Source organism: Topomyia yanbarensis, chromosome 2, assembly GCF_030247195.1.
Source record: "Topomyia yanbarensis strain Yona2022 chromosome 2, ASM3024719v1, whole genome shotgun sequence".
Lineage (NCBI taxonomy): Eukaryota > Metazoa > Arthropoda > Insecta > Diptera > Culicidae > Topomyia > Topomyia yanbarensis.
Genome location: NC_080671.1, coordinates 370,644,355 through 370,657,643, shown reverse-complemented (window position 1 = coordinate 370,657,643; position 13,289 = coordinate 370,644,355). Strand labels below are relative to the sequence as shown.

Sequence of the window (13,289 nt, the reverse complement as noted above, 5' to 3'; positions counted from 1 at the left end):
AGGTTATCCAATCGCTCTAAAAATCGTTAACCTAATCCCGGCCTGGAGGACCGAATGTCATATGCCATTCGACTCAGTTCGTCGAGATCGGAAAATGTCTGTGTGTGTGTGTGTATGTGGAAAAAATGGCACCTCTGTTTCTCAGAGATGGCTGGAACGATTTGTACAAACTTAGTCTCAAATGAAAGGTACAACCTTTCCATCGGCTGCTACTGAATTTTTGTTGGTTGGACTTCTGGTTCCGGAGGTACGGGTTGAAGAGTGCGACCACACAGCAAATTCCCATATAACTGAAATGAAAAATTCTCAGAGGGGAGTAAGGGAAAATTTCAAAATCGAATTTGTATTTTGGATGCCAAATGACTTTAAAATGCATGCAACGTTGAGATTTGATGTAAACTCGAAAACAATTTTTTTTACGAAAAATTGACTTTTTTGACTTTGGCACATTTTTGCCTTTCTCATATAGAAAAGTTATGCAATCTCTCTAAAAATCGTCAATCTAATCCCGCCTTTTTGGCTTGTATAGGCTTAGGTATGCAGTAAGTGGTTGCTACTTTAAAATTATAACTAGGTTAAAATTTCTTAATGGATCTTCCTCCTTGCTTCGCCGCTGGTTTCAAGCGATGTTTCAGTGTCGATACATAGTATCTCAAAATCGTGGCTGTCGATCCATTGTATGTACTATGTGAAAATCGTACTGAACATGTAATATACATTTCCACCATTGTATTGAACATAATGAGCAATGGAATCGTAGTTTGGACAAATGAGAAAGGCACAATTGCACCACTAGGTGGATTAAAACAGCTTTTCCACTGAGGTCGTCATCATGAAATGTTCAATAGTGGTCTTAGTGATTTTTTGTGAGAAAACGGCAAATGATGAACTTCCAAATGGCTAGAAGGTATTGAGAAGCTAACTGGAAGAACGACCACTTTGTTTTCAACAGATGGAGATGGCTTTTGGTCACGGTTTTAGCAAATATTATTTAAATTTGTCTATTGCCCACGTTTCAAAGGTATGAAGCCTTCATCTTCAGGGCAAAAAACGGTTATTATTGTAACCGTTTTTTGCCCTGAAAATGAAGGCTGATGTAGACCTTCGAAACGTAGGCGATAGAGATTAAATAATATTTGCTAAAACCGTCACCAAAAGCCATCTCCATCTGTTGGTGTTGAGAAGATTCGTTCCGAAATAACAGTAGAAGTATGATAGTCTACTCTCATTAGAGTGCACTTCGAGATCAAGCACAACGATGACAACATGGGAATAATGCAAAGGTGCAGCAAGCTATGCAGTTTTTTTTCATTTTATCCTCTCGTATTTATTAGGAACTCCGTGCCTCCGAAGGTTACCGCCTTTTTTCCAGTGCAATCCGACAACCGTTTGTGATTTTCATGATAATCGAAAACTTAATAGTGATATCATCCATCGTAAGCGATGTTGTTAGACGATATTTTCGCAGCAAATGTACTATCATAATCTTCATCGACAACCACGCATACCGGATGCCTATACAGTTTCGTGGTCCGCCACTGAACGGAAGGTAAGCATAGGGGTGCCTCTGAGCTACATTTTCCGGCAGAAAATGATCCGGATTAAATTGTTCCGGATCCGGACCCCACTGCTCTGGGTCCATGTGCAGTTGGTAGATGCCACATAATACTACTGTGTTGGCGGGAATTGTGTTACGATCTGAAAATAGAAAATATACAATTTGATTATTGCTTGTTTCCAAACATTTACACGTAAAATTACCATCTAGCTTAATATCACTGGTTGCTATCCGACCAATGAGAGGGCCCACCGGGAACAATCTCATAGTTTCCTTGCAAACCATCTCTGTATAAGACAGCTTAGCAACGTCTTCTATTGACACAAATTGATTTTCTTCGGGGCAAGCTTGCATGATTTCCTGATAGACTCGCTCTTGTATATCGGGATAGATCGCCAACATCAGCAATAGATTACCCATGGTAGTTGCAGTTGTGTCATTCCCCGCAAATATAATCGTATCCAGATGCTCCGGAATATCCTCTTTGGTTAACTGATTGTTTTCCCTCGCCAGTTCCAAAAGTTTGTCAAGGAAAATTTGTGGTTTCTTGCCATCTAGATCTGCTTCGGGCTGTTTCGTACCGAACTGTGTGGATAACAATTCGTCAGCTTTTCGCGCCTGCATCACTTTCGTTGTAAGTTGTCGAGCATCGTAAAGGATTTTCATTTCTCTTTTGTACGCTTTGGTGAGTCGGTAGATGCACTCCGGGTACATAGAAGGTGAGAAAACTCGTTTAGTTACGAGATCCATGAACTCTTCTTGCAACCCTAGATAAAACTCTCCATCCGGCGTTCGCTGCATGTCAAAGTTTAGTCCGAAGGCGGTAGCTGAAAATTGTATAGACAATTGCAATTTTTCTTCTATAAGTAATTTAGGAGAACAAATTTACAGTAAATTGTATCCAGCATGCATAGGGCGATTTCGTGATTGTAATTACGTTCCCCTTTCGCAACGTGTTTTTCCATCAGCTCTGTAAAAATGGCACTCTTTTCGTTGAAAATTGCCGCAAAACTGTTGAGGTTGGCTGGTCCGAATGAAACATTCAAAATTTTCCGCTGTCCTTTCCAAATTTGAGCTAAATAAAATTGGCCTTAGTTTCAGATGATTCGGTTCGTGAATTAAAATTTTTAGTTCTTACCGGGAGCGGAGAAAAGACCTTTACTGACGCGGAAAAAATTATACTGTAGCGGCTTTCCTAGGCAATTAGGTGAATTCAGAACAATCTGCACCTCCTCAGGTTTGTAGATGGCAATATGTAACAGATGCCCCAAGTGGATACAGAGTGGGGATGGGTAAGCGCTGCTGATTTTTTTCAGATTTTGGAAGATTGCCTCTGGAAGGAAAATCGAATTAGTATTTGAAATTCCACATAGTGTAGATAGTTGATAAAACAATTTATGATTCTATATTAAACCTCTCCACATTTTGAAAAAAATTTGAAATATGCATCGGTCAGCTCAAATTTTTGTTCTAGGTGTGAATTTAAGAACTTTCGCCAAAAATGGCTTAATTTGGACATGATTTAGAGGTGTCTCCAATCAAAAATCGTGTTTTTGCTATGTTTCCATAGGAAGATCACTTATACTCTGATTCAGTAGGCCCTACATACCCACATATCATCAAAGGTCGTTCCTTAGACATATCTTAACATGTTTTAACAGGTGAACATAGCTCAAATCGCAATAGAAAATTTGCTAACTGGATTTTCATATAGAAAAATATATCAAAACCAACAAAAATTAGTAGTATTTTTTCTTGGTTTTGGTATTCTTTTCTATATAAAAATCCAGTCAACAAATTTTCTATTGCGAATAGAGCTATGTTTACCTGTTAAAACATGTTAAGATATGTCTAAGGAACAACCTTTGACGATATGTGGGCATAAAGGGCCTATTGAATCAGAGTGTAAGTGATCTTCCTATGGAAACATAGCAAAAACACGATTTTTGATTGGAGACACCCCTAAATCATGTCCAAATTAAGCCATTTTTGGCGAAAGTTCTTAAAATCACACCTAGAACATAAATTTGAGCTGACCGATGTATATTTCAAAACTTTTTCAAAATGTGGAGAGGTCTATTCTATATATGTCTTTAGGTTGGAGCTCCTCTTTATTGGGATCCTTTTATCTAAAGCTCCCAGAACCTTTGGGGGACCTTTGAAATGATGTATATCTATCAATTTTCCCAAGACGCGCTGCGAAAACCCAGGGTTTTGCATGTTCTGGTTTGCTGATTGTCACTGACAGCTACAAAACTCAGCAGATATAAACAATGCACTCTTAAGAGAAGCTGGGCCAAATTCGATTAATTTAACACAAAGTTGTGTCGAAATAATCGAAATGATCTATATGGCTAAAAATTGAGTTTTTAACTTATTTTAGTTACCAGTACTGAAACTAAATAAGTCTTTTTTCCATTTTTTTAAAATTCTAAGCGGTTCTCTTTAGACATATGTACACGTCAATAATAGTAGCCGATCATATCTGATAGTAGAAATAATTTCCAAAATTAGTAAAATCATTATTTTTAACAACTTGAAGTTGTTTAGGTAACTAATTGGCAAGAAGATTTACGAGTTACAGGGCGTCTCCTTAAGGGTAACATTCTTCTTTCCAACGAACTTTAAAAGTAATCCTATCGATGTTGTGATTCTAGGGCTATCGCAATTTGGCGTTCTAAAGTATTAAAAATGCGCGTGATTTGTATTGCACTGAAATCCTTAACAACACTTTTTCAACGACATGTTATTAATTGATTCTTCAGGTCCTTGATGTGTTCTATGCATATGACAGAGCATTCAGAGATGGAATAGTTGAAGGTGATTGGGTTCAACTTCCGATGTGACATTTATCTATGCTTAACATTAGCAAGTTCGGCGAACACTACCTTACGAAAGCTACATCATTACCGAATATTGAAAACAGAAATTGTTCCAAGTTGCTTCCCTGCGGAATCCCAGATAGATTTGAAAAACGCTTTTAATCCACCTAACAGTGTGATGAGACATTTCTTATAACTCTTATCACTCTCTTCGGATATTATATCGTTTGAGAACATTTAGAACTTAATGCTTCGCGATGTTTTTGATAACACATACTACATGGGAAAGTGGCAGGACTCAGAGAATCGCTCAAATCAGCATAGGACAACATCAGTGCTAGAAATCTCAAATCAAATCAATGGGAAGCGAAAAAATGGCCCATAAAATAGACATAGCTACGAATTATTGTTAATGCTCTGTTAATAAAATATCTAAATTGTGGTGGGAAAACTGAATTTTCCTAAAGGGGTTATATATTGTGCTGAGCCAAAAAAATCGCATTTTTTTTAATCGATTTGAAGTTTATACTTTACCCTTTGGCGATTGTTTACTTTTTCGGTCCCACCTATCAGCATTGAAGTATCGTTCTTACGTTTTTTTACAATAACTACAGTTCTACACCACCGATTTCGTCCGGGTTTTTTTCAATAGCGATCATTGTTACTATTTACAGCTGATATCAGCTTGATAATCCTAAAAAAATACGAAAATGACAGTTTCGCTTCTAAACTGCTAGCAAAAAAAGTATCGCCCTGTTTGTTTGCATGGAGCGTGGAAATAAACAAACAAAAATACAGTTTCGCCCGTTGTATTTTTTGCTGTAGTTTAAGAAAGCAATATCGTATAATCAAAATTTTTAGGTTAATTGGTTGCGTTTCAAAGCCCTCATTCGCATGTATGAAAAAAGCCTTATGTTTACATTTGTAAGTATCGCCATTGTCACAAAAAAGGGTTGAAATGAAATCGCAGCTCCGGATATCACGCTATCTCTGAAGTGCATGCGTGCATAGTTCCAAATTTTACTTCGACATCGACTTTTTCTAAAGGTGACTTCCCAGTAGTATCCTTGATTTGAATTATTATCGCTAATCCTAATGCCAAAGAACAAATAAAAACCTCTCGAAAACGAACCGTTTGGGAAAATCATCATCATTACTGGAATTTTCATTTTCACGAAACTTTTCGATAACCTTCCGTCACTTGCGTTAATGCACTGAAAATCTAGCGAAATCGTCTTAGGGCACCAGCGGGTCTAATTCAGAGCTATCTGCGCGGCGAGTAAAGTAAAGAATACTAAAAATTAATTTCTATTCCATAATTTTAAGTTCAGCAATTCGATGCAATGCAATGCAATGCTCACCGCAAGCCATGAAAAATAGACTACGTTGTGAAGCGATGGTCACTATTTATTAAAAAATCACGGTTAAATAAAAAAAATTATACTATTAAAAAATTTCAAATAGTTTATAATTTTCACAAATTTATTAAGAAAAATTGTTTAATAATCTTTCGTAATATTGTGTAAGAAAAAAGCTGAAAATTTCAGTATTTTCTCTATCTGCAACATATTAACCCTTAAGTATACCAATTAATTGGTATACGAATTGGAATAGGTTCGCCAAATTTTGGAAGAAGTCTATAAAAAAACCCCTTGAATATTACCTAAAAATTGTTGTAGTTCGATACAATAAAAAATCCCCAAAAATGAAATGTACCTATTAATGTGAAACACAGTGAATAATACATACAATAAAGACCCATTTTTATCAGTCTCATGGTGTATTTTAGGCTGACAAAATGGGGATATTGACTAAATCGGGCAATTTTTTTTCTTTATAATAAACTGAAGCTGTTAAAATATTCTTCCCGTCCCTTGATGTAGTCTGATAACTATTTCTGATTATGATGAACTTTTTATTTTTGCATATTTCCATCTTCATGATAAGGAAAACATGCTCAAGAAAGGATTTACTCGAATTCAGTCTTGTTCGTCTGCTAGAGCCCATCAAACATATGTTCATATTTGGCTGATAAAATCAGGGTTTCAATGTATTATAATAGATATTCAGCATTCGAAGAAGTTTCTTGTGAACGAGTGTAGAACGACTTTGTTTCTACTTACTTGAAGTCAGCGGCGTAGCCAGAAATTCGGTTTGGTGGGGGTTTGGTGAAAATCGATCATACTGTCCAAACGGCATAATTCCGAAACCGTAATTTTTGAAGTTTTAAAATTATGCAGAATTAATTTTTCAGAAAAAAGTAACAGAGTTCGTGTCTAGCGAATTTGTTGAGACTTTATTGTAGTCATGAATATTAACCTGAGAAAAATCACCATAAATACTTCTAGGACGATATACCGTCAAAATTATTTTATCAAATGATGCGCTGTTTAACGTTTGTAAAACTCATCGAAGATACTAAACCTCCGAAGTTGGCGGTTTCAAAATGATGCTATCTTGACCTTAAATTACTGATTTTAAACATTTGACCTATACATATAATTGGTCATACAACAAAAATCAAATTCTCATCAAAATCGATCAGAACCTGCTAGAATCGAATGGAAATCGTTATTTTTCATAAATTTCTCTCTACATTCGGAAAGTGTTATCCTCGTTATTAATCATATTACGTTTTCGTCTCAACTCGACGCATTCCCAAAAAAAACCTGTCTTAATCCACCTAGTGGTGCAATTGTGCTTGTCTCATTTGTCCAGACTACGATTCCATGGCTGGTTATGTTCAATGCAATGGTGGAAATGAATATTACATGTTCAGTACGATTTGCACATACATACAATGGATCGACAGCCACGATCTTGAGATACTATGTGATACTGAAACATCGCTTGAAACCAGCGGCGGATCATGGAGAAAGGTCCGGGAGCTCCAGATCCTGCCGAAAATTTTCAACTTGTTAAGAAATTTTAAACTAGTTTTAATTTTAAAGTAGCTACCCCTCGCTGCATACTCCCTCCGGGCCGGTATGATTGACGATTTTTAGAGTGATTGCATAACCTTTCTATATGAGAAAGACAAAAATGTACCAAAGTCCAAAAAAAGTCAAAATACAAATTTGATTTTGAAATTTTTTTATTTCAGTTTATATGGGAATTTGCTGTGTGATTGCACTCTTCAACTCGTAACTCCGGAACCGGACGTCCAATCAATAAAAAATTCAATAGCAGCCGATGGGAAGGTTGTACCTTTCATTTGAGACTAAGTTTGTGCAAATCGGTCCAGCCATCTCTGAGAAACAGAGGTCACATTTTTTCCACATACACACATACATACACACACAGACATTTTCCGATCTCGACGAACTCAGTCGATTGGCATATGACACTCGGCCCTCCGGGTCGGGATTAGATTGACGAATTTTAGAGTGAATGAGAAAGGCAAAAACATTTTTGGCAAATGTTGAAAGTTATGCATTTTTTTGGTGAGCAGTTCTATGTTTCATAGACATTAAATCAATTTTAACTTCTCTTCCTATTAAATAAAGACCCTTATTACAGTACATCTCTACAAAAACGAGATCAATTTGAAAATAAATCTGAGGACTATGATTGATTACAGAACTCTGTAATTTTCTATTGGAATGTTTTCAGGCAGGAATTTGATATTGATGCTATTAGACAACTGTGAAATCAAGACCAATAAATTAGGTACATATCAGGACCCCATTCCGACAATTTATCAAAAGTCCTCATGATGTTTACAACAACAGGTTATCAATCTACGGATCAGATAATTGTTATTGTAATATTGAATTAAATCAGTCTGCATCAATAAATTTTCAACTTCAATCCAATATTTTTTTTGGGTGTGTCGGGGGGGGGGGGGGGGTTATATGGTGTTAAACCCCAAAACCTTCTCTGGGCTACGCCGTTGCTTGGAGTTATTTATTTGGCTTTTCATTTTCCGATATGTTTCAGATCGATCCGATGGTCATTAGTTAGAAAAATTGCAGTCAGAAGGTTTGCACAAATGAACATTTTTGCACTGAAAAGTTATCAAGTTCCTTCCAGACAACTTGGAAGTGTTCGGTGCGGTGATTATTTCTAGCGGTTGTAGATAGAAAAATGAAACACAAAATTCGATTTGTCGAAATAATGTTTGGCTTATTTCAATGGATTATTTCTATATTGAACAATAAATAGGCGACAAAAAGTAATCCACAAACAACAAGCCATAACTTTTAAAGTATTCAAAATAGATATTTGAAGTCTTCAGTAAAGTTATTCGCAAAAGTAAGAGCTACAAATTTGTAGAAGGCATCATTTCGATATAATCACTTCCAAGAAAATTTGTGAAAATATCTCACTCATAGGGGGATTAATCAGCAAAAGCACAATACCAAAAGAAAGGGCATATTTCCTCCATTAAATTCTCCGAAGATACTATTGACCTAAAATAAGCCGTTTTGGCGTTAATAATAGATTACATGTTTTTGGTCATATTTCTGGCAATGGGAAATGATAAAAATCTTTCGTCCGCATTTAATGTTAAATATCTCTTTTGATAATAGTCCGATTTCAACAATCTATAGCTTGTTCGAAAGGTATTCGTTAAATCTGTCTAAAAACATATAAATTGTTAATCTATTTTGTCAATTTCGGCAGATAATTCAAAAAAACTGCAAAAAACGCCATTTTTAAGCATTCAAACATTCATATCTTGGAAACTAAACATCAGAATCAAAAACAAATTAATAGCGTTCATACTGTTTTTTAGTTCTATCATTTAAAATTGGTTTGGATAAGATCGGTTCAGCCATTGCTGAGAAACACGAATGAGAATTTGTCCGTTACATACACACACACACACACACACACACACACACACACACACACACACACACACACACAGACATTGTCCCAAATCGTCGAGCTGAGTCGATTGGTATATAAGACTCGGCCCTCCGGGCCTCGGAAAAAATCTTGAAAGTTTGAGCGAATGCTATACATTTCTTTTATAAGAAATGTAAAAGGTTTTCGAGATAGACGATCCAATTTATAGGCTAACAGTGCGGTGCTTTAAGTATGAGATGAACCATATAACGAACGCCGAAGACGAACAAAACCTAGTTTTTAAAATAGAATTATATGGAAGGCTCGATCGAAAGCAGTCTTGAGGTCCAAGTAGATGGTATAGATTTGTCTACCGGAATCCATGTTATGTTACAGATTGATGTGAATAGCACTAAATCAATTGCGACTGATCGTTTCGGAAAGAATCCATGTTGTTTGGTCATCATCATCATCATTGTGGCTGCACAATCTGGTTACTCGCTCTGGGACCAGTCTTGTGTCACCTTGACCGCCCGCTGCATGCGCAGCTTCCTCAATTGCACACAGCCAGCGTTTGCGGGGTCTGCCCCGAAGACCAGAATCTCTTCCACGTTCTCTGCTGAACATCAGTTTAGCTGGTGTCTCTTCTGGCATTCGTACTACACGTCCAACAAACTGAAGTCTGTCGTATTTCATCAGCCTTCCAATGTCAGCATGTTGTATAGTTGGTACTACTCGTGGCTCTTGCGTCGGCACTATTCTTCATTTTCTAACGCAGAATTCTTCACTCAAATACACCGAACACTGGCCGAACAGTGCAACAGGGAGTATCAGCAATTACGAGGTTTTAACTATGTAAACCTTAGCATGTCCTATTCGACCCGCGTTCTAACCGTTGGGATTGTCTCGTTGTCTACCAGCTACCATGTAGGCGAATTGGGCCTAAGACGGACACTTTAAGGTTGAACAGAAAATTCGGCATTGCTTGCAAATTGTACGCAAACCGTGATTTGAGATTATATTCCATCAATATAATAACTTATACTAAGAAATTCAAACAAAAGAATGTTTAAAATGGTAGTTAAAAGAGGCACATGTCAAAACTGTGATCGGCAAGACGAACACCTGGCATGGGTAAGATGGACATGCAGCATTGGTAAAGATGAACATAGGACAAGTGCAGAGTGAGAAGCTTCCCGACGAATAAATATTGTTTTTTTTGTCCGTGCATCACAATTTTGCGATAATGAAGAATAGCCCAAGGGTACGAAACATGACGCCATTCTACTTTGAATTCGTGTAAAAGATATGTCCATTCTTCCCTACCGTAATGTAGTCTGACATGGTACCAAATTTCAAAAATGCTTCTAAATACTGAATGACTCATTAAACTTTCTGTTTTTTTTCAATAGTCAAGTACTAAATAACCAGAACACTGTGTCAACCTAAAAATATTTCCCGGGATCAACAACTTTCAGATTTAAATCGTTAATTTCTTGCATCAAAAAATTGTATCCATAACTGTGTTCTCGAGAAAAAATCTGATAATTCGCGTATTAGATAATAAGAATATATTTCAGAATATTTTGAGATTTTCCAAAAATGATATAGTATCAACACTAAATTTTTCCAGTTTGTGAGAAACGCAAAGTGTTCATCTTATATCTCCATCTTATCTTACAGTTTCCGTCTTAGGCACAGTTCTCCTGCTTTGTCTTTTCAGCGTTTACAGTAAGTCCAATGCCCGCAGCCTTTTAACAACCATAAATGCCTCTTCCGCTGCTCTGCGATCAACGACAACGATGTCTATGTCATCCGCGAAGCCAATAAACATGGGAGATCTTGTGTTGATGGTTCCGTTTCTCTGCACATCATTTCTTCGTATCGTACCTTCGAACGTTATGTTGAACAAAATATTAAAGAGTACATCGCCCTGCTCCAATACATCTAATGTCACTAACGATTCGTATGACTCTCCGGCTATTAAGGCACTTGAATTGGAACCATTTAGTGTCATTCGAATCAATTTTGTCGGAGAACCAATCATTGCTTAATTTTGTTTTGTTTCACTGAATCGTACGCCACCCTGAAATCCACAAACAGATGGTGAGTCCGCAAATTGTGTTCACGGAATTTATCTATTGATAACATTTGGTAAGTCGTTGATCATCCATCTCGAAACCCGCTTTGGTATTTGCCGACAAATTTCAGCCAACGGGTGTAGTCTGCTAAACAGAACGTATGAGAGTACCTTATAGGCGGCATTGAGGATCGTGATGCCTCGACAGTTATTCCTTGCTCTTCTCGACGATAGGGCATATGAAGTCATCCAACTAATCCAATGGCTAGTCTTCCCTCCTTGGTAGTCACTCCTGCATGATGCTTCCCTTTGGCAGTCATTTATGTATGATATGTCAAGAAATTTCTGTTCTGATCGTTAATGACTGGAGTTGGGGTGTTCAACCTCCTCACGTTGTTGATCGGCAACCCTCCTGTCACTATATCATTTCCTGTTATAACGTGTACTACTGACGTGTACTGCAAATTGTTGGGCTTCTGGCCTGGCTTTTCGCGTCCATCGATCTTTGGAATTCAGCGTCGAGCCAGCCGATCCGCTGTTTTCTACGTGTGGTATCCAACATTTCCGTGATTATTGTACTGAACACCTCATGGACCTGATGAAACGCTGCGTTTAGATTATCTCTTGTTGGCATACATTTGATTCGTGGCGTCAGAGTCGACGTCCGGAAGGTTATACTATCAATGGCAACGGAGAAGTGTCAACTGTTCAGGTCCATTTTTGAGTAAGCTTCGCCATTCGGTTGTCTCTGGGTGTGCTTCCGATTATTCTTCCGTGCTAGACAGGTCCTTTCTTTCCTCTCGGCCTGTGCATTTGTGTCCCCGATGATGAGTTTTATGTCATGTTTTGGGTTTTCTCCGCGGGATCGTGTCTAGACGCTAATAGAATTCAATTTGAAAAATTTGCACTCTATCCTCAACACACAGATACGGTCACACACCGACCTAGACTACCAAGCACTGCAACACCCACTCCCTGTTCTGCCTTCTCGCCGACGCTGTAGTAAATGTAGTACTTGAATAAGATGGGTTTACTGCGCAGAATTCTCGTTCTCCAGTGCTGCGCCATTGAATTTCCTAAAGGGCTGTGATGTTCACCTTCACTGTTTGCAGCTCTCGAGCAAGTAGTGCGGCTTTCGCAGGTTTCAACAGAGTTCTGTCATTTCAAGTACCGAATTTTCAGTCAGATTCCGTTAAACATTGCCGTATCTTTTTTAGATTGTTCCATCTTGTATCTATTGTTACATTTTCGGAGTTATTCGGGTTTATCTTCTTCATCCCGCCTTACCAAGGTTGCAACAGCTAGCCTCGTGATGAAGCTACTATCTAGAATATGACAAGGCACCGCATTTCTTTTTTAGCCGCCCATTCCGGGACAGACGCTGTTTAGAGCCGCTCTTAGCGTGGAGAATAGACGCTATTGTATCCCCACTTACCTTTCAGCATACGACCAAAGACCCCACTTGTGTTGGACACATGATCTTCACAAAGATTCCTCGTACTTCAGCTACCGCCACGTGAAGGTAGGGATGGGAATTATGTATCAGAGGTGGATGGTCATATAATGGTATCTCATGTTACACCGGATACAGCTTGTTTGGTATTGATATAATCTTTACAGAAGGCGAAAAGTGCGTCGTTTGTTATCATCTTGAACAATTTCGAGCAGGCGCACAAAGACGTGAGACCTTGGTAATTGATCACATTTAATATGCCGAATGAAATATTCAGACTGAGGTTTAAGGTTAAAGCTTGGCTTAGCTTAGCTTAGTTGACCGCCCGCGAGTTTCCTGTGATTGTTCAAAGCCTGTTGAAATTGCATATTGAACCAATTGTATGGTACTTGGAAGTAGTACATCATACTCAACGTGCAACCTAAAGAGACTAAGATTACAGTATGATAAAAAACGTGGATGGCCACGTCCATGCAGGTCAATTTTGGGATGGGAAGGAATGTTAGTTCAACACTTGTGGCTATTATGACCGAGGAATTCTCTGCATCATCTACAAGTGTCGCAGGATAGGATTGGTGTTAG

General features: G+C 37.9%; 1 protein-coding gene across 1 annotated transcript in view; it reads right to left on the bottom strand.

The window, feature by feature from the left end:
* Window positions 1–1,122: 1,122 nt before the first annotated feature.
* Window positions 1,123–13,289, bottom strand: part of LOC131680751 (uncharacterized) — a 41,547-nt gene continuing 29,380 nt past the window's right edge. Inside the window, exons 8-11 of the mRNA XM_058961460.1 lie at window positions 2,697–2,891; window positions 2,448–2,633; window positions 1,762–2,385; window positions 1,123–1,698 (exon numbers count right to left, since the gene is read on the bottom strand). Of these exons, the coding sequence (XP_058817443.1) occupies window positions 1,355–1,698; window positions 1,762–2,385; window positions 2,448–2,633; window positions 2,697–2,891 (1,349 nt within the window). The 3' untranslated portion in view covers window positions 1,123–1,354. The remainder of the gene's footprint in view (window positions 1,699–1,761; window positions 2,386–2,447; window positions 2,634–2,696; window positions 2,892–13,289) is intronic.